This window comes from Pteropus vampyrus, unplaced genomic scaffold, assembly GCF_000151845.1.
Source record: "Pteropus vampyrus isolate Shadow unplaced genomic scaffold, Pvam_2.0 Scaffold4, whole genome shotgun sequence".
In the NCBI taxonomy this organism is placed as follows: Eukaryota; Metazoa; Chordata; class Mammalia; order Chiroptera; family Pteropodidae; genus Pteropus; species Pteropus vampyrus.
The window spans coordinates 12588475-12610475 of NW_011888785.1; the positions used below are offsets into that span (position 1 = coordinate 12588475).

At 39.0% G+C, this 22001-nt stretch overlaps 1 protein-coding gene across 4 annotated transcripts in view; it reads left to right on the plus strand.

The window, feature by feature from the left end:
- Positions 1-22001, plus strand: part of SLC25A13 (solute carrier family 25 member 13) — a 165075-nt gene that overhangs the window by 125719 nt on the left and 17355 nt on the right. For all 4 annotated transcript variants that reach the window (XM_011363329.2, XM_011363321.2, XM_023533097.1 and 1 more), the window contains one exon: positions 11991-12131. In XM_011363329.2, the coding sequence (XP_011361631.1) occupies positions 11991-12131 (141 nt within the window). The remainder of the gene's footprint in view (positions 1-11990; positions 12132-22001) is intronic.

The following is a 22001-nucleotide window of genomic DNA, read 5'->3' on the forward strand; positions in this document are numbered from 1 at the left end:
CTACCTCCAAATATACTCAGATTCTGAGATATAAGGTTAGGACTTCAACACATGAATTTGAGAGGGACACAATTCAGCCCATAACACAAGGCGTCAAGATAAAGGCTCTTTTCTCAGCTTCCAGTGGGGACGCTGCAGAGCGATGGCCTCTCTTGGGTGGGCCCTGGGTTCAACACTTTCCATTTGGGGCTGGATGGAATGAGTGGCCTCTGGGTCTCATACGAGTGAGTGGCCTCTGGGCCTCATAAGCCCTCAAGTTTGCCAGCTTCTCTGTGAGATTATTTAATGCCTATCGTTAGTACTTGTGAACAGCAGATAACTGCTGTTGGGCACTGTGTTTCATTTTAATTCATCCACTGCTATTCGCTGAATATCAGTTTTGTACCTATGATCTTTATATACGATGATAATACCCGTACTACATACAAATTATTTTCATGTCTCCGTTTAACAGAGTTAATAAGAGAGTAAATGGAAAATGTGTTGAAGCTTAGATTTCTTAAGAAATCTTCATTTTCCAATTTATTTAAAAATCAAGTACTGTCATCACTTGAGTATTCATTTTATATGTAGTGTAAATCATGAGATATTGACTAGTGTAGACCTTTTTTGTAGTTACAATCATATTTGTACCCAAATAATCAAAATAACGTATTTGGGTTTTAGTTTTTAAAAAAGTCATATTCCATAACTTCATATTAATCTATTTTTGACACATGTAAGCACACATTTTAGAATGTCAGTGTGCAATTAGATATTCTTAGCACATGTCATTTGTGAAAAGCACTTTAAATCTAAGTACATTGAATTGAGCATAATTAAAATATCAAGATACATATTCTTCATATACATTTTGCCACTTAATTTTTTAAGTAGCTATAAGTATCTACCATGTGAATTCAAATTAAAGGGAGGTGATTAAATTACAGTTATGGTTAATGCTTTTAGTTTAGAATATAGCAGGAATCGCACTATGTTAAAAAAAATACACTTCAACATTTTCTGTGGACTGCGGATTGATGACAGAATTGATTTTTTTAAATGCAAGACTGTTAATATTCTCTGCATATTAAGACTGTTGCCTAGAATGGTTTCGGGGTGGGAAATCATAAGAAGGCCTGCTTTTTCACCTTTTGGGTTCTTTGGGCTCATCTCCCCAGGCCCCAAGGGATACTGTCTCAGTAAAGAAGCATTGGAGTAAGGCTTGTTTAGTTCATAACAAGTGAAAAGAATGGATCATGGGGAAACATGAACTGGGGCTCCTGAACTGATCCTTTTGATTATGTATTTAGATAATATTTTATGCTGATATTTCCTGTGGTTATAATAATGAGCAGACAGCCTTGACAAGTCATTTTTAAGGCACATAGGATTTTAAAACCTACTTGTTCACAATTATTGGACCGAAAGCATGTTAAGATCATTTTAGTGAAGGTCACTATTCTTTGAGTACTTAGAGAAATTGGGCAGCTCATTAGGATTATGTTGCCTTTCTAAATATTTGACCTCTTGAAATTCTTGTTTTTAAAAAGAAATAGATAAATCACTTCCCACAGTAAAGTTACCTGTGTGCAATCAAAAGTGTTAACAAGGAAGTAAATCATTAGATGACAGGGCAAGAGGAATTGGAGTGGCAAAATTGTGAGAAAGAAGGAAGAAAGCTTACAGAAGCATCTGGGCACTGAGCAAAAGCTGTGATAGCCGCAGCTCAGGTTCTTTGCAGACTATCTATCTAGCCCATTTCAGAGAGGGGATATTAGAAGGAAAAAAACCTATATTTTACTTTAGGCCATGAGGACTGTATCATGTGAAAGATTAGAGCATTTGGAAAGAATGATGTTTTATGTCGAAAGAGCCCTATTTATTGAGAAGCCCAGTGCTTGGACTTCCTGCTGATATAGTTGTAGCTTCCACAGTCCCATTTTCCTTTCTGGTTGCTCTCAGCCCTCCAGGATGCTCAGGTGAATTTATGAAGATCATGGACTTTAGACAGTAATCACAACAGCTGAAACTGTCCTATGGATATGGGAACTTTCATTTGTATTTGTAGTGAGTGAGGCATTCAGCATCCACTTGAGATAGCTTTTAAAAGCCCCCCAAATTAGAAGTTGATCTTGAGCATTAAGGGTGATTGCGTTGCCTTTCACTTCTGGCAGTCACATTACCTGGTCAGAAGAATGTGCACTATGTGTCATTTTCAGCAGTGGGGAACCTTTTGTGCTATACCCAATTTAGTCTCTGTCGCAGCCCCTTTTGTGACAATGGTTCACATTTCCAAAGTGATTTGCCAGTGTTGGGGGCCGTCCACACCTGAATTAAACAGCATAGGCCAGTCCCACAAACATCGTGTGGTGAACTAAGCTAGTTGCCTATCTGGCCATTGTCATTTTTACCAGCTTCTGCAGAAGGACATGATTAACCATTTCTCAATAACGAAAGTATTTCAGAATTAAAAATACCCATGACTTATTGAATGTCAGCTTAAATTTAATTAAATAAAATTAAATGAATTTAAATAAAAACCATCTGCCTATATTGAGCTTTACTACATCACCATTACCCACTTAGGTGAGTTCTTTCCTTTCTTTTTTTTTTTTTTTAACTGATATAGCTACTTCCTCCCAATCTTCAGGATAGCTGTGCTTTCCTCAGAAAGAAAGTATAATTTACAGCTTTCTAGGGAAAGAAAAATTTGAGACTGATTTGTGCTGGCTTTAAAGGAGTTTGGTAAGCTAATGTCACCTAAACAGAGTTCTGTAATATATTTATTAATGGTAATCAGTACCGTTGATTGAGCACTATAGTATGCTAGGCAATGGAATAAGTGCTTTGCGTGCATGTTTTCATGTAATCCTCCCAGGATCCTATAAGTAACAGCTGGAACATATGCTCCATGAGGGTGGGGACCTTTGTCAGTCTTGTTCATCCTGATACACCTGCTAGAGAGTTGGCACCCAGTCATTATTCATTGGAAGCACGAAGAGTGTTAATGTCGATGTGCCCATTTCGCAGATGAAGTAAGTTGAGAGTGAGTAAGTTAAGAAGTTTGCCAGAGCCTAGGCTGTCAACCATGGTGCCATACTGACACCCAGCAGCGTCCCCCATTTCTTGGCCCGTTGCTCTGTGTCAAGCACCATGCTAGGCAGTTGGTACGCCCTGCTTTTACACAGTCCTCACAGCCTGAATCGGTGTCATCTCTGTGGTCCAAATGAGAAATCTAAGAGTTAGTAAGTTTGAGAAATTGCCTGAGGCCCCATTCAAGGAAATGATAAAGCCCGAATTAAAATCCTGGTCTATGTGACTCAGTTGCTCCCATCCTGAACCACTGAGCTATATTTAGGTAAAACCCGCACCAGTGTAATTATTTTATAAGCTCATTTGAGTGAAATTGAAAATATGTCAGTAGTTATACATGTCTGAGTCTGAACTGCTCCTCAAGGATTCAGATTTGGCATGAATTAGGGATTCTACTGCCTCAGGGCCTAGGGTTGCCTTATGATTTATTGCCTAAACTGCAAAGAACAATCTGATGCATCTGATGAAAGTCGACTATATTGTACCTGGAAAAAACTCTCATATTTCTTGACATACTTTAGTATCTCTGAATCATTTACTTATCTCTTCTAGACAGAGGCTCGCCAAGTCATGGGAATTCTACTCCCTGTGAACAGATTGACCAAAGATTCCTGCAGATACTCTGTTTAAACAAAAAAGAAAAAACTGAAAATGAATTTTGTTCTAAAGCATAGGCTTTTTGACACTCAGCAAATCAGCATAATGGTTCTGCGCCTGGCTTGGGAATCAGGCCAGCCTGGGTTCAATTTCTGTCTCCGCTTTGGACAGAATCTCTGCTTTCGTTCCCTCCTTTCCAGAACTGTAGAAATATAACCTGTGTCAGCATCACTGGAGGAATGGAGATAATGTCTAGAGAGTTTAGCACAGTGCCTGCTATATCACAGTGCTCAACAAATGTCTGTCTCTAACTTCACCAGGAGAAGAGGAGTAAGGGTTTGCAGGGCTATAGTCATTCAGAGAACTATATCTTTCTGATCACTCTGGTGGATAGCTTATTCCTGAGAAGTGAATCTCAAAGACGACTACCCCCACCGGGTTACTGGGAAACCACGTCCTTCCAGAAAGAGACCTGCAGGACAGACGTAAGAATAGAATATGCTGTTGGAGGGCTGACTGGAAGTAACCAGTGCAGAGATCACTGCGAGGGGAGCCACATGCTAGAGGAAAGGCTGCAGCCTCCAGAACCCATAAAGGTCAGGAGGATGGGAGTAGCTAACCCACGCACAAACAAAAGAAAGGAAGGAGAACAATCACCCAGGTAGGAAGGACAGTGGAGTCCACTACTGGGCTGGTTCCCTCTGCGGGGAGAGACCTCATTGATTAGGAGACATGGTTTGAAAAATAGAGACATTGCAAAAAAATCTTTATAAAAGTGGTCAGAATTCCCTTACCAGCCACTGCTAAATTTTATGACACAGATTCTTGGCCTCCCTATACCAGTGTGCTTTCAAACTATTGAATTCCTCCCGCATACTGGACCTGTTGGTTAACTACATGCTCTCTGAATAAAGAGTGAAAAGACAACTCTGGGAAACAAGAGTTGGTAGAAGCTGGAGACTCTCCCAGAAAGATTGATGAATTGTATTCCTCTTTGTAGTCCACGGGATTGAGGCAGAAGTGGATCAAAACCAGCCCCCTGGTCAGGATTACGAAACCGTAGCGACTCATTAGGGTGCCCCCATGTGAGTGAGCTGGGCAAAGAGGGACCTTAGCTACAGATAGAAGGGGGTCTGCTCTACCATTCCCCGTGCCACTAAATAGCACTTCCTATATTCCTTTTCAAGGTACCCAGTGACCCTCTATATCTTGATTTTTTTTTTTTTCCCGTTTATCTAGTTTTGGACTAAAGTTTCAAAAATCACTGACACTGTAAATGTGCATTAATGGGTACTAACACAAGATTCTCCATGTGACCTTTTATTCAGAATATTCCTGTCTGCAAACATCTTCAGGAAACCTTACTAAGATTTTATTTAAGAAGATTGCTTTGGATTTTAAATGAATTTATGGAAAAATTGAAATCTTTACAACAGTTGACTGTTATATTCATTTATAGAAAAATTGACTTTTTTTATATTTTAAATTAATTTACAGGCAAATTGACATCTTAACAATGTTGAATCTCCCAGTTGAAGAACAATACTTGTTTCTTTCGTATTCAAATATTTTATGTCCCTTTGAAAAAAATCTATAGTTTTCTTCATTTTAATTCTATATATTTCATGTTAGGTTATCCCTTGTTCATGTCACTTATAAAAAATGTTAACGTGTAAGATATTTTATTATAGCAATTACATATTCTCTAAAGATAAATAATGCTTTTGAATGTGAGGTTCCTTTTTTAAAAATATGCTACAGGATATTTTGTCACACCAATGCTAGTATTCAATACTAATACAGTAAGCCATAAAATGTTCTTGTTCAGTACCTGGGAATAGCCTGGGTACAAACCCAATTATTCCACATCTACAGTTTTGTGCACACAGTAGGCTCTTAATAAAGAACCTGCTGTGGAACTGTCTGTGGCTCTGGGTTCCCTGGGACAGGTGTAGATAAGCAACCCTAAGCAGTGTTTACATACACCCTGCGTCTTCCCATCTGTTTGTTTTGAGTTAAGGGATAGAATGTCTGAGCAAATGCACTGGACTCACCTTTAGACATCATTAGCTACTTCTTCTTCTTGTCTATGTTGCAAATCTGACTGACTTCACTGTGAGGCTGGGAGAGCCAGAATAAAATTTTATTATTGATTCAGAGGGGTCTTTTATTGTCACTGACTGGTTTGTGCTTCAGAACTTTAGTCATGTCTCCTTGTGCCAAATCCTGATCCATTTGATTTTAATATTTTTTAATCTTTGAAGTACAAATACTAAGAACAACTGCCAATTGTCACTTTCTTCTCTGAAACAAAATTATCCCACAACTCTGTGTCGTTAAAGGAAATCTGCAGGCTTCATGAAACTCTACCTTTCACTCCTCCTCTACTTTAGAACTTGCACTGTTTTACATAGGTATAATTATCCCCAGTTCTCTTTCATTTTTTCACTCTCTCCCAGATCTTTTCTTCTTAATTATCCTAAATAAATTTTCATTCTACTTTGCTTGCTTCTATTAATGACATTCATTCTATTTCCCTTCCCTTGGAAATATAGATTACATAAACTGTCTCTAATTGCTCTACATCCAGCTTCCATCTTTCCACTCACAGATCCCTCCATGTCCTCCCTGTGTCAGCGGACACTGTCGGCCATTTGGTCGTTGGTCTTCTCCCTTCTGGAAGCCCCTTTCTGTGCCTGGACGACTGAATACTGGCATGTAGCAGAGGTTTCTGATCACTTCTTAGGTCTCCACTACTGTTTCATCTTCCTCCCATCCCATATAAACTCCTACTCCAGTTAGCACATATGTGGGATCATGCCCATCTCTCTGTTTCAGACCTTAACTCCTAACTTAAAGCCCTTCCATTACCTTCTCTATGTTTCATATGTCTCTTTAGGTCCCTTTGTTCCTATTAACACAGATGCAAAAACTTGGGTCCTTTCTTTGGCCTTACCTGCTCCTTTTGTCCCATATTCAGCAGCCAAGCCCTGTTGATCTCCATTGCATCCATCCCACCCCCTACCTTATTACAGTGTAATTGTTCTAATTCTGTTTTTTTGTTTTTGTTTTTGTTTTTGTTTAATCTCTCACCTAGTCTGCTAAAATCCTAATTGTTATTTCTGCCTCAGGGCCCTTCCCCCCTAATAAATGCCCTCTTCTGCTGGCCTGTCTTCTCTCTGAGACATAGATAAGAATTACTACAGTCTTCAGCTCCTAAACTTTATTTTCCAGCTCTGCTCCTACCACAGGCGTGCATGAATGCACCATGTCTAGAATGCAGCCCCGTTCTTCAGGGTCGCTACTAGGCCTTCCATGATCTGGCCCCACTAGTCTTATTTGCAGACATCCTCTTTCATACCCTTTCCATTCCATAAAGGAATAGTCCTGTTAATTCCTCTATCCTGCTATGATAAGTAGTGTAAAGTGATCAGGCTCCGGCACCCAGCAGGTCTAGCTTTGAATCCAGACTCTATCTTTCTAGCTGTGTGACCTCAGGCAAGTTGTCTCCTTCACCCCTTTCAGCCTTGGTTTGCTCGCTTATAAAACCAAAATAATATGACTGCCTACCTTATGATATCATGAGGACCCAAAGAGAAAATTCTTACAAAGCTCTTAGCACAATAACTGATGAACATAGTAAGTACTCAATAAATGTTAGTGGACGATAATGTTAATCTCATCATAATTATCACACTTATTAAAATTTCACTGGATGGATGTTATGCTGGGTCTGTTCACCCCTTAGTATGGAAAGCCTTTGTCACTGTGCCTTTGTGCCATTCTCTGCCTGGATTACGGAAATCCTAATTTCACCCCAGTCACCAGCTGATGTGTTATGTTCTTTCCAGCCTTACTACCTCCCGACATTATCCTAGCCAGCAGAGATCTCGGCCCTCCTTTGAATTGCCCTTGCAATTTGTCTGGACCTTAGCTCTTGTCATATATTTTAATTATCTTTTCTCATGTGTCACTTTCTCTATTCATAAGGTAGATATTTATTGGACTCAGTAGAAAATCCTCTGCTTGTCGGGTGTGTGTAGCCCTGGATAAATTGCTATATTAGTTCTAGAACTGCCATAAAAGATTACCAAAAACTGGGTGACTTAAACCACATAAATTTATTTTCTCACGTCTCCGGAGGCTGGAAGTCTGAGATGAAGGTGTCATGAGGGTTGGTTTCTTCTGAGGCCCCTTTCCTTGGCTTGAAGATTGCCATCTTCCCTCCTTGTCCCCATGAGACCACGGGGAGGACATATGTGAATGTATCTCAGTTTCCTCTTTTTATAAGGACACTAGTCACATTGTATTAGGGCCCACCCATATGACCTTATTTTACCTTAATTACTTCTTAAAAGGCCCTACCTCCAAATATAGTCACATTATGAAGTCCTGAGGGTTAGTATTTCAATACGTGAATTGTGGAGCACAGTTCAGCTTGTAACAGTTGCTTTACTCTTTCTATGCCTCAGTTTCCTCTCCTATAAAATCCGGAAAAAGATCTCTTGAGTGGATCAAAGGTGTGTGATACACACACACACACACACACACACACACACACACACACACACACACACACACACACACAGAGCAATATCTTTATAGGCCATAATGGATGCTTAACGAACATTTATTACCTCTACTCCTATTTCAAGTTCCTTGAAAACAAGAAGACTTTCTCACTCGTCTGTGTTCTTGCAGTTCCTAGGATAAACTTTAAACACTATTGCTTATAAACATTTGATGAATAAACATGAATGAATGAATGAATGATCAAGTAGCAGAAGTAAGTCTGTAGTAGGTATACGCATTTCTCTTTAGGTATCCAGTTGCTGGGTAGTGACTAAGAGTTCAGTAACAAAGGATATTCCAAGAGACCTGTAGAGAAGGCAGTGTTACCATTGTAAGTGTAACATGCCACACAGAGCAAGTTTTGGTGTGGAAAATCTTCCCCTGTCCTACTTGCCTCAGACTCCAGAAAGTCATAGGGAAATGATTTGTGACAAAACTGCACACACACAAAAAAACAGTATCTTCACACAGCTAGAACTCTCGAGTGATGAAGGACACAAAGACATCGAGCACAATAGGTGTCCCTGTCCGCAGATTTGGCTGTCTTTGATCTCTCTGCAAAGAAGGGACCTGGGCAAGGTACTATGAATGGATAATAGACCAGGAGCCAGAGGAGCAGCAGGCAGTGTGCTGCTCAGTGATCAGGTCATGGCGATGCCCAGATACCGTGCAGCTGATGATAAGCATCTTCTCTTGGTGCCTTGGAGTCTCATTTCCTTCCAGCTTGACTCCAAAGGACCCATTCATTTTCGGCACCTCTACAATGTGCCACTTTTAGTCTGTAGGTTCTTTCTTTCTGAGCCCACTAAAGGTAACGAGCACATCATTATTTTTTCCTAGAATCACTATGCTCTTTCTTCCCACTGCTTCTGTTCCCTGCAGCTCTCCGGAGTGGATTCGACTTTTGCATCATCTTTAGTGACTAGAATTCACTTTTCTGTGCTAAAAGAATTGGTAACTATCAATCGACTTGGAGTTAGAAAGTCGAGTGTAAGTTCTTATTGTATATAATGTTAACTTTTACAGGTATTGGTAAAGATATGAGGTAATGAATAAGACAACAATTCTATACCTAAGAATTATACCCTTTAAAAGTGGTAACTTGGATGTATATAAAAAGTTTCTTATGAGATCACATGTAAAACATATGGAAGTTATTCTCTGAAAGAATGCAGAAGACTAGAATTAGAACTCACAGCTTTAAATAAGCCTATTAAGCAGCTTCTTGGACTTGAAAGGGATCCTAGAGAAGATATGGAGAGATAAAATGATTCTCAACTCTCACTGCAAATTTTAATCACATGAGAAAACTTTTCAAAAAGCAGATGCAGAAATTCTCATTTAATTTGTCTGGAGTAGGATCCAGACGTCACTACTTTTTAAAAGCTCTCAGGTGATTGTAACATGCAGCCAGGGAGGAGAACCATTGATTTAGGGGCTTGAGGAAACAAAACCAGCATGTTTGGAGTCACTGCTGTATCTTGCGCATGGTGCTGGCTGCAGTACATTCACTTATGTCTTTGATCCTCCTAATGAGTGAGATGGTTTGACAAATAGGGGCTGAGGGTTGGTCTTCATGTGTGCTGCCCCCTTACCCGCTGTTAGCATCATATTCTTGTTCTGTTCTGCAAGAAGATGGATGTACGCTGAATGCTTTCCATTCTGCCCTTGGTAGACATAGTCTTACCACTTGCGAGCTTTCAAAAATCAGCCTCAGGCTAATTCCAACTCAGTGAATCTGAGCAATTCTGTCTCCACAAAAGAATTTTTTAATTTTTTATTCATTTTTGCAACTCGAGAGTTTAGGTCCAGATGCATGAACATAATCCTTACTGTGCCTTAGCACCTTCACGACATCAGGCTCGTTTCCCCTCTTTACGCTGCCACCCTTAAACAACTCGCTCCACGCCATGTGGAAAGGCTCCAGTGCAAACCCACAAATTACTTCAGAGGACCTCTCTTAGGCCTTTTGACATATCCAACTCAGGTTTTCTCTACCAAGATTATTTGGCCCACCTCCTAAGAGTCACCTAGGAGAGATAAAGGTGATGGGTGAAACAGGGTAAAAGCAAGTAAGGAGAGGAAGTCTATGTTGCCTCTAGCCATGGGAAAATTGTGCCTTCCAAATAGTTTTAATGAGTGAAGCGAGGGCAAATCTCAGTCTGTTTTTAAGAACCAGTGTGTCTTGACTGAAGTGTCAAGTTAATACAAACGGAAAAAATTAGTTTTAAAGAGTGGGCGAACATTTTTCTTTAGTTTTTGTTGTTGTTGTTTTTGGTTAACATTGCTATATATGTTAGATAAATTATGCAGAAGTATTTATTTTTCCTTATAGAAGTAACACATGATCTATCGAGAAGAAATTTTTAAAAAAACAACAGAAGAGAAAATAAACTATTTGTAATTCTACCACCTCAGAAGCACTACACTGTTGTATCTCTTCCACACTGTGTTGAGAGACAGCCGAGGGAAGGATGTACGTGCATTTAATCATATGAGAGTTTTTACTTCACAGTATCTATTGAACATTTTCCACAGTATTTCTATTGTAGGCACAGAACCCATTGTACAAACATACTCAGATTCATTTAATCTATTCCTTACCATTGGACGTTTATGTATTTCTAATTGTTATTTCCAGATATTATAAACAGTACATAAAAGACCATCCTTATGAGGATGCATACATTAGTTAATAAGATCAAAGGACCTAACAAGAAGTAGTTTTGTATAATATTGACCCAAATTGTGCCTTTTACCTTGATAGCATCTACTAAGCTGTAAAATGTCATTAGTATGTCTGTGGTCCAGTTTGGTGCAGTCGCTACATGATAAAGATTCTGTGTGTCAACCTTAGTTTGAATGATACAAAAATTTTAATATATTTGTGACAAAGAATAACAAGTTGAAGTACAGTAAGAAAAAATGTAATTGCTTATGATAAATATAGGCTTAGCTTCAAAATACGTAGCTTAAAATTTCCCTTATAGTGCACTTTAAAGATTTCCACTGATGATCTCGGAGGTATGGCACCCAGCCATTGCTGGAATGAAATAACACACGTTGTTCAAAGTTTGGGCCATAATTGATTTAATGCATATTTTTACTACTTTGACATTTATCTTATATGAAAAGAGCAATTCTATACACAGGTAATACATAAATAAAATTATAATAATATGTAACTTCAGAAAATGGTGTTTGATGATCAGCCTGATTTTTTTTAAGAGAAAAATAGCTTTCATCTTAGTTTCTGTGTTTTCTGGCAGTTTTTGAATCATTGACAGAATCACGAAGTTCATGGTGGGAGAACCTGTGTCTTCCTGTTCTCTCCTATTCTGACAGGCAGATCTGTATCTCTTTATTTGGATACTGTTTGATTTTCATTTTATTGTTGCCTCTGTGTTCTTGGCTTTGAGCCTTGTGGTGGCAGTTGATTTTGCTTCAAAGAATCGTCATTTTAGTGCGAGGACTTTGGTGAGGCCAACAGAAGTCTCTGTTTTTGGCAAAGAAGTCTCTGTTTCTGGTCTTTCTCTTCTTTCAATCTCTGCATGAAAGAGATTGGGCCCCTTTACCAAAAGTCTCCTAGGCAGTAACTGTATTTTGATTGAAACTCCTAATCCCTCACTTTTAATTGATGGGACAAGGATTGAAATTACAGTCTCTTGAGGATAGAATAGTCTAAGCTCCATTGAGAATAATGACTGTTACCCTGCTTTAATACTGAATCTTTTTCTCCTTTTTAGGCAGGAGGCTCCCAGGTGATTTTCACAAATCCTTTGGAAATTGTCAAGATCCGTCTGCAGGTAGCTGGGGAAATCACCACTGGTCCCCGAGTCAGTGCTCTGTCTGTCCTGAGGGACCTGGGGTTCTTCGGAATCTACAAGGTAACTTTCCTTTTGGCCATTTATTTGTGTATATGCTCATCTCCTAAATTAGTAACTGTTCATCAACATGAAATCAGTTCCTCACTTTTTTATACCTGGAGTGGACGTTCTGCAGGCGCCCATAGGGTACCTTCATGCCATTTAGAAGGAGGTGCCCCTTCCTGCCATCTGCCAAAAAAACTTGTCTCTAGAAATACACAAATCAAGGATGACTATGACGTGAGTTACGCCCACTAGCCTTGTTCTGTGCACAGTTCTTTGCAGCAACACTGGCTGGAGCTTTCTTTGAGTTTGTTATTGATATAAAAATCTAATTCTCAGTGTCATCCTCTAGGAATGATAGATGTGAAGATCACAGGGCACTGTTTTTTGGAAAATATGCTGAGCTCAGTTTAAGGAGAAGCCCACACCAGATGTGGAATTTATTTTCTGATCCTGTACATTCTGGCCCTGTCCATATGTATGCCTTGTCATAACTATTTGGAATCTTAACCATTTTTCATTTAGAAAATAGTTTTTCAGACTGATTACAAAACCAAAGTTTTAAGAAATACTTAAAACTTTTTATTCACACTTTTCTACTAAAGAAGTGGTAATAGAATATACGAGAATTAGCTTCATAAAGGCCCAGCTATAAGGCTGTATCAAACATAATGTGTTCACTATTTTTCAATGGAAAATTTTAAAAAATATATTTTATGACCAACTTGAATAAGTAAACCTTAAAGATATAGTATGACTAGTCAAATGTCTACTTATGATAGTTTTCATTTATTCTGCACATAATGGTGTAAAATCATACTATATAAAATTTATTTTGCGTTTTCCTATACACACATATCAATATTTGATTCAGATTCTTCATATGAATTTTGAATCCTTGTCTTGATCGACACGTAATCTACTTTTTGAATCAGCTGTTCGCATAGTTTTACAAGAGTACATCATCTCGTTTTCATCCCAACCTGGCAAAATGAAGCACTTTTAGACTGCACGTGCAGTATTGCCCTGGCATTTTATCCCACAGAAACATAATGTTAGGAAAGTCGTTTTCCTTTTTCTTATGCCCAATTCATCCTAAATGGATATAATGAGTCTCATAGTGTAACAACTTATCATATTGCTTTTTAGAGTGAACTTTAAATGCCTTGTTTTGACACAGCATTTGTGAGATCCTACCCCCAGGATCTCCTACGTTTTTTTACCCTTTTCTTTTTAACTCAACTTTTGTAGGTGACCTTGCTAAACATCTGGTGTTAGAAGTAACTAAGGTTGTTTCAGGCAGATCTGCCTTTCCCAAATGGTACTCTGTACTTCTCAAGGTCAAGTCATTAGAAGAGTACCCCATGATCTGACTTCGTAAAGATCAAATATAATGTGACACCCTCTTTTCTGGGATTATTTTTAAGAAAGGCAGAAGCTTGCCTTATATGTAGCTATCTGTAATGTTTTGGAATAAACATGCTCATTTTTAAAAGCAGCACTTAAAATACTCAGTCTGTGAGTATGCGGTAGAACGCAATGTTCTAGCTGTTTCATTTACCAAATTATTATCCAGCTGTAAGAAATAAACAGTGTTGTCATAGCATTGATCAATTTGAAGAAAAATCATCTCCTTTTCTAAATTTTTAGGCTTTTGCAGACTCTAACATGATGTAGCAGCATGTCATTTTGACAAGATGCCAAGCAGTCTTTCAACAGGTTGTCTGGTAAAAACACTTCAGGTACATATGGCAGTGACTGCTATCGAAATGTCTAGATGGATAAAATGGTAAAAACTTGTTTGCCGACACAGAAACAGAGACTGTTAAAATACTTGCAAATGATACAAGACTGAGACTTAGTCCTTTTCATCTTCACAGTATTTCATAATCTTAATCCCCTTTAACACCCCCTGGAAGTAGTTGGTCTCCTGATTTTTGTAGTTAAGAGAATAGAGGCTGCCAGCGATGGTATCTGAGCTGAAACTGAGGCTCAGAAGTTTCTTGTTTCCACTTTTGTGCTACAATTGCTTTCCTGAAGTGAGCAGGATTGCTCAAGTTTGAGCACGAGATCTCTCCCATATAAAGTTAGTTTAATTACTAGCCTGGTGGTTTAATCTAGTTCAGAGGCATTCCATGGGGCTTGGTGCAGCATTTGGTGCATTGGTAATTACCCGTTGAAGTCGCTAACACTTTGAGCTTCTGGAAATTTGGTTTCATTGCAAGAGACTGACCTGGCAGTTCCCTCCTTTCTGCTGGCCATTGGTGTCATCGCTAAGTCCGCTGAGATCCATGAGCCTGGAAGAATTCGTTCTGTAGAGTTCACTTCTCCGTTCAGTCTGATTCATCTTTATTGCCTCCCTAGGTTATCCTCACTGATATCCTCACTGATAACCTAGGGAGGCAATAAAGATGAATCAGCTTCCAGCCTCGGGTTTGAGTTCCCGTGAGCCCTTCTCCCTGCTCACCCACCTTAACCCACCCCTCCGAGGTCAGAGGTCACTTTAGCAATTCAAGATCCATCCTTTTAGGGGCATCACAGCTTTCGTATTGCTGTGTAGTTTACTATGTTTTTGTTTCAGAATCACACTTTTTAGTAATAAAACTTTTCACTGTTTCCTGTCTTGGTTAGGTAGAAAAAAATGCATGTGACATGAAGAGACCTAATACTTTTAAACCTGGCATGTGTCCCTCCACCTGGGTCTTTGAGGACTCTGTCCTAGTTTTAGTTGGGACGGGCAATCTTCATTCCCCTTCCCTTGGTCCTTTTGTTTGCTGTCATTAACATGACAATGCGGGACCCTGGTGAGGGGAGCGGTGGGCTGTGTCTTGTGTGTATAGGCTGCAGTGCTTAACCTCACTTAAATTGGACTTAACCTGGCTTTCTATTTTTCTCCTGAATTGACTTGCAAAATACCCAACTATTCTCTGACTTCCCAGTAAATGGTAATTAGAACTCTAGCTTTAGAAATACATTTACAACTGAAAAAAAAAAATTGAATGTGGTAAACATTTCACATTCCTGAGGTTAGAAATAGTTTAGAGCAGATACAGTGAACCCTGTAAACAGAGCCCCCTCCCTCTTTTGGTAACATTTAAAATTTCTGAAAGAAAGTAAAATTCTCTCTCTACCCATTATCCCTCTTCAAAGGATAAAGGATAACCACCTCTTATGTTTTTTTTTTATACATCTTTAAGAAAAGAAAACTTTTTTACTTAGATCAATATTTACCTCTCCTTCCCCTTCTCTCTGTATATGTCATATTGTACCCATATCAATAACAGTCTTGTTTATGTGTATTTTAACAAAAATAGAATCTTTCTAAACATACATCTTAAAGCTCTTTTCTCATTTTATTAAATAACTGTATAAAATTTTTTAAAGTATTTTTTAAACAGTTTCCTACTGATGGGTACTTATGTTATTTCTAGTTTGGGGATATTACAAGCAATGACAGGGCGAACATCCGTGCATATATTTTGACATACTTTTGTGACTTATACCCATGATAAATTCCTAGTAATGAAATTGGTAAGATAAGGGGCATGTGCATTTTTTAGTATTAATAGGTTTTTGTCAAGCTGTATATCAGTTTATCAGTTTTATCTTGGTAACATAAGTACCTAAGACTAATTTCTCGACTGAACGGCTTTAAAAGATATCTGTTTTTATGAGCTCATAGCCCTACATGAAGAAAGCAACTCCTGAGTTATTACTTTGAAGACATGGTATCACGCTAATTTTCTAAGACCAAGGGACATTGTATGGTTTTTAAAACCACCACAGTGGTAGTTCTCACCGTTCTTCTTCCACATTTGACTTCCATCTGGACCTCTAGGAAAGCCTCCTCATGGGGTTTCTTTATTTTGACTCTCGACTCCCTCAAATCCATTGTCCCCACAGCAGCCAGAGTGATCTATTTAAAATGTAAATCAGATTAATTCATTCACTCAACACATTTCAATTGAAAGCTGACTGTGTGCCCTGTTCTAGCCATTTAGAGTCTGGCTGTGAAATCTAAAGCCCTTGCTCACAGTTTGGTGGGTAGAAAGTCATCCATCGTATGACATCAGATCATACTAAAAACCTTGAAAAATAAGAAAGGCTTGGTAGGGTAAGGATATGGAGAAGGGCCAAAGCAGGACCAAATTGGAGGGAGGTTGTATTTTAATAGGGTGGTCAGTGAGGGCCTTTTGGGTGAGATGACATTTGAACAGAAACCAGAGGAAATGAGAAATTAATGTGCCCTACAGCTTCCTTCTGCACTTCGAATAGAACCCCAACTCTTTCACTCCTGGCCCCATCCTCTCCACCCTCCAGTTTGTACCACCCCTTTTTTTTCCTCGTCAGCCCACCTAAAGGCTCTTCCCCTCATGTCTTAGCTCAACAGATGCCTGCTTAGAAGGGTGACCAGATCATTTGCTGTCACATCCCCCCTTTCCGTTCTTTACATAACACCCGTCACCATCTGATAATTTTCTCTGCGCATGTCTCCCTTATCTAGAGTGTACTTTGATATCAGAGACCTGTCTTGTTCACACCGCTTATAACAGTTTCTGGCACATAAGTAGACATTTGATAAGTTTTTGTTGAGCCAATGAATGGCGAGCAAAAGCCATGTGTTTCCAAGTTATAACAAGGATATTAGAGCACAGAAAGTGAGTAAATTGGCAAATAATGACCAAAGAAGACCATGATATTGGAGAAGTCAACTGTAAAGGAAGACACTAATTATATGAGAGCTTGCTTTCCCACTTTCAGAGGCAGCCAGCTCTTCCCTGGGCTCTGGGGATATGAAAATAAATCGATAACGCATGATTTCATAAGGAGTTTACCATCTCATGGGGGCAGTCAGAGAAGTAAACAAGTCTTTGGAATACAACACAGGTACAGCTGAGAAGGGCTGTCAGAAAGATGTGCTTGGGTTCTCGGAGAGGTGGAGCTGACTTGTAACAAGAAGGCCAGGAAGGCCGTATAAGATGTCACAGTTAACCAGGTGAAAAGCAAAGACAAATGGTATGATCAACTTTGTGTTTGAGGAAGGATAATTCAGCTTCAGTATGGAGAATGCCGTGTGAGAGCAAGACTGAAGGCTGAGAGGCCAGTTAGGAGGATATTGGCCAGGGGGATGGATGGGGAGAAAGGACAGCATTGACCTAAGCTTAGGGTTATGGGTATGAGGGGTATGCATTAGAAGGATGTTTGAGAGTCTCACAAAGTCTTGAAAAGTAATTAAAGGTGAAAAGTAAAGGAAGATAAAAGATGACTCTCATATTTCTAGCTTGAGCACCCAGATGGATGGTACTACTTTAAATTTTAGAATTTCATTTTATTCAAGAAGCTCCAAGAAACCTGAAAAGACCTTCTATTTGGTATTACCTTTATAACTGAGGAGTAGAGGCCCAGAAATCTTAGTGTTTTTTTCTTGCTCTGCCATACTGAATGTAGGCCTTGGGCCTTGTCAGAGGGATGGTCTTTTAACGGTTGTCTGCATGAAGCTACGAGAGTAAGCTTCTGGGACACCAATGATGGAACTCAGAGGTCACCCACATTTAGGTGGCAAAAGTAGTATGGGTGGAGAAAAAGCAGAAGTAGCTGTCAGGTAGGGAACTGAGGTCAGCCGTGTGGGGGAGTTAGCTGGCAGAGGGGTGAGATGTAAGGTCGAGGAGGGAGAGGTGAGTGGCATCAAGTGCCACAGAGACCAAGGGGGATGCAGACCAAGAACAGGTCTTTGAACTTAAAGATAGAGGTCAACGGTTATTTTTAAAACATCAATTTAAGTAGAATGGTGCAAGTAGAAAAACCTTATGAGAAAATATGAGTAGATACAAACCGCTGTGGAAGAAAGAAAGGGGTGTAGCAATGATGGTAGAGGGGAGAAGAAGCTGAGAGATTTAGCGTTTCTTTTCATTTTGTTGAGAGGACCATGCCTTTTGTAGGCAGAGAGGAAAAAGAGTCACTGAAGATGGAAGAATTTGAAGACCTGAAGATAGCAAGATCGAATATGGTGCTAGGACTTTCAGGAGGGTCAAAGAGACAGAGTCCAGGCTTATTATTTAATCCTACTACAACCTATGAAGCAGATAGGTTTTTGGGGGGGGGGGGTTGTTTTTTGGTTTTTTTTTTTTTGCGGGGGTGTGGAGGATGTTGTTGTTGTTGTTATTTTCTAGCTCTAAGTCACAGCTGTGGAAAGGAAGGCCTGATGGGTTTAGGTAATTTGTCTAAGGTCACATACCTTCTAAGAGAGTGCGAGGCTAGATTTCAAACTCAGTTCCATCTCTTTGAAACCTGAGCTATCACATAAAGATATGTTGAGCCAGATAGGAGAGAGCACAAGCCTAATAATTCAGGGAAGTTTTAAAACAAGGTCGTATGCTAATCATTGATATTGAGCAGTTGGCAGGTTTGGTGTCATTGTTGACAATGAACATGCTAGGGAAATGGAAATGAAAAGAATCGAGATGACACTAAACATGAGTGTGAGATAGTGTAGGCCAAGGTAGTTATATGATTGTTTTTCCTAATTGCTCTTAGTACCCAATGCTATTTTAAAATGTTAGATGTTATAGAAAAATGATTCCATTTTACTTTATCTCGTTTTGTTTTCCAGAAAAGGGCTCTTAACCTTAGATCTTATATCAGTTCTTGAAATTACAGAAATTAAAATTATTTTGTCCATCGCAAGGGAAGAGGGCCCTTCTATTTTCCTCTTATATTAACCAGAGTAGCAGTACAAACCACATATGCTCTACAGAGAGCCACAAAACCAGACAGTGGGGCCCTGTTGCTATTCCAAATGATATTTATTTATGTGCATTGAAAATAACTTTGTGCCCTCATGATAGCTTTGTCAAAAATATCTGCCATAAAACAAACATTTTGGACATTTTGTTTTATTAAAACGCAGAATTTTAGAAATTCAGGAGAGGATATCAAGTACCTCAGGAGGCCAGATTTTGTATCCAAAATGTTGTAAACTTGTGATTAATACTGGAAGTCATGTGATATTCTGCTTAAAGGTTGTTTTAAAAGAAAAACTGGGAAAAAAATGTGGTTTTTTATTATCATTCTGTTCTTGAGTTTCAGATGCATCATCTGTAAAAAGAATAATAATAGTACTGACATATTCATAGTACTGTGTGGAGATTTACTAAACTAATACATGTAAAGGACATAGGCTAGAATAGCACATAATATGCATGATGTGTCAGTTATTGTTAATTTTAAGTTATAGGATGTCAACTAATGGGTTCTTGCAGACATACCCAACTCCTTCCACTCTGCCCATTCCTGGGTAATTTCTGATCATACTCCTGTGTGGTCAGCAGTCTCCTCTAGGTCAGACATTCTGCTTTGGACTTTGGGAAGGAGACATCTTGAAAAATATTAGGTTTATAAAGCAGTACCCAAAGGAGTCGAGTATACAGAAGGGGCTAGAAAAGACCCTTATTAGAAATATTAGAAAATATTAGAAATAGTATATTATTAGAACTATTAGAAAATGATTTAAATTTTTTTGGTCATCCTACCATCCATTCACCAAATATTTGTTGAGGGCTAACTCTAACAGGTACCAGAGTTACAAACGTGAATACAGTACCATTGCCTTCAAAGTGATCTATATTAAGGATGGTGAGAGAATATAATGACATGTTCTAGAGCCATAAAGTTCTTTTTAAAATTAATTTTAATAGGCAGTAGAATTTTGAAAAGAAGAAAATTTAGATATAAAAGAGTATGTAGCAATAAAATATTAATCTCCTTGCCCCATGTCGCAGATAACCTACCTTTCCAGAAGCAGACACTTTTATCAAGTTAGTGTTTTGTTCTGATGTTTCTTCCTTTGTTTTTGTCTGCAGGATTAGTTTTAACACAGCACTTATTTTAACCAAACTTTTGTAATAGAGTATGCTACTACTAATCTACTGTTCATAGTGCTCTGAATATATTTTCCAGAAGCGACAGATGTATTTCTGTTAATCTATCTTTACATTTCTCTGGTTTTTAATTGTGACCAAGGTACACATTTAAAACATGTCCAGTCTAATAAATGTTTATTGACTGTAAAATTAATGATATAAGGCTTGTGACAACCAAAGAGTCCCATATGGGGTATGATCAATTTAGCCAACTAGTATAAACTTATTTGGTAGGTTTAGGCCTTTCACCAGAGAAAAGATTGGCCCTTAGCCTGATACATGTAGAACTCTACTGTGATTCAGGTATGAAACCACATAGGAGTCATACCCCAGCTTCTAGTTGTTTAAAGAATATATTAGTTGTTTCTATTTACTGCTCCAATGGGACAGTGTACTTTTCCTTGATAACAGCAATCATCTTTATATCATCACCCTTTATTGAAGATCCTCATGCTAGGTATTGTATTAGGTACTTTATATTTAGTTCTTATCTCAATATAAATGTTACCCACATCTTATAAATTAGGAATTGTAGGTTCAGTGATTTTAAGATAGCTAAGTGGCAGAGCAATAATCTGAGCCTAGGTCTCTCACTCCGAAGCCTATATTCTTGTTCCTAGAGTGTCCTGTTGGTGTAAAATGGCAGAATTTAGATATAGATCCATATTTAAGGTAATACATTTTGACTGCTTCTTTGCAAGCAGTCTGCTTCTCCTCTAAAAAGTCATCCTCTTCAAGAATTGCACACAGAAAGGTGAAACACGAAGACAGTACTCAGTTCAGCTATAATGATTAATGTTGCAGAGAAAAGCCCTTCATTGAGTATGTTGAAGGGGATTGGAATAAAAAGCTTTTTTCTTTCTCCCTGGACTTTGAAATCTACATCAAGGAGGAAAAGAAAAAAGGAATTATCAGGGGCATTGTCCGCATAATACTGCACCTTTTGAAAGAAACTTGTCAAGAGAATGAGTCAAGAGCAAACCAGCCTGAGCATCTCCTAAGCAAGGCATTAAGTTCTCTCTGTAGGGTTTCTGGCCGTTAGCAGATGAGCACCGTTCATAGCAAAGGGAGGCACAATAGTAGAACAGAGAACTGGCATTGACACAGGCTTGGCATTTCCTACCAAAAACCTTGAGTCACCAACATGCTTTTGTTAGAACTACAATGAAATTAAGGAGCAACCAATACCCTAAAAGTCCCTGGACTAAAGAAACCAAATAGTAGGCACTGGTATTTCGTATTCAAATTGAAGTAATTTCAATGTCACTGATATTGAGTCTCCAGTTGCTGGCTGGTTTATTTGGTTTTAACACTAAAGACACAGCCATGTGACAGGTCTTGGCACTGGTGATATTTGTCAGCAAGATACTGAAACTCACCCTGTTCAGTTTCCAGCCACATGGCCCAACTGTCCCTTGACTGGGCAGAGGAGGTACTGCCAGGCTGTGTATCCAAGGGTTAACTCGCTTGGGAGAAACCAAGAGGAATGCTAAGGGATCAAGACATGACATGCTGCCCATTGTTTGTAGCTCTAGGATCAAAATATACAATTATACATGCCAAATAAATTCTAAACCTGTAAGTTAGGAAAGGAGGGGTGGCTCTGACTACAGGTGCCAGAAGCATTAAATAACATTCTCAGACAAGGTGCACCACTGTTGTCTTGAATGCTGCAGGGTCCCCCAGTCTGGCATTTTCCCCCATGCTAGACAATGTGCATTCACTGCAGGAGTCTCTGTTAAGCCTCCGTCTCCCAGACCTGCTGGCTCCTGGTGCCCGGCCCTGACACAGAGGTGCCTTTGTGAGTGTAATTACCTTCCCCTGTATTAGAAATAGTCTGTTTAGAGCTGTATTTGCAGGTACTGCTAGAATAAGCAGGAATCAGCATGCGAAAGCCCTGCCCTGGCCCTGGCTTCTTTATCGGCAAGTATCCTTCAGGACTGTTTTGTTTTGTTTTGTTTTCTTAACT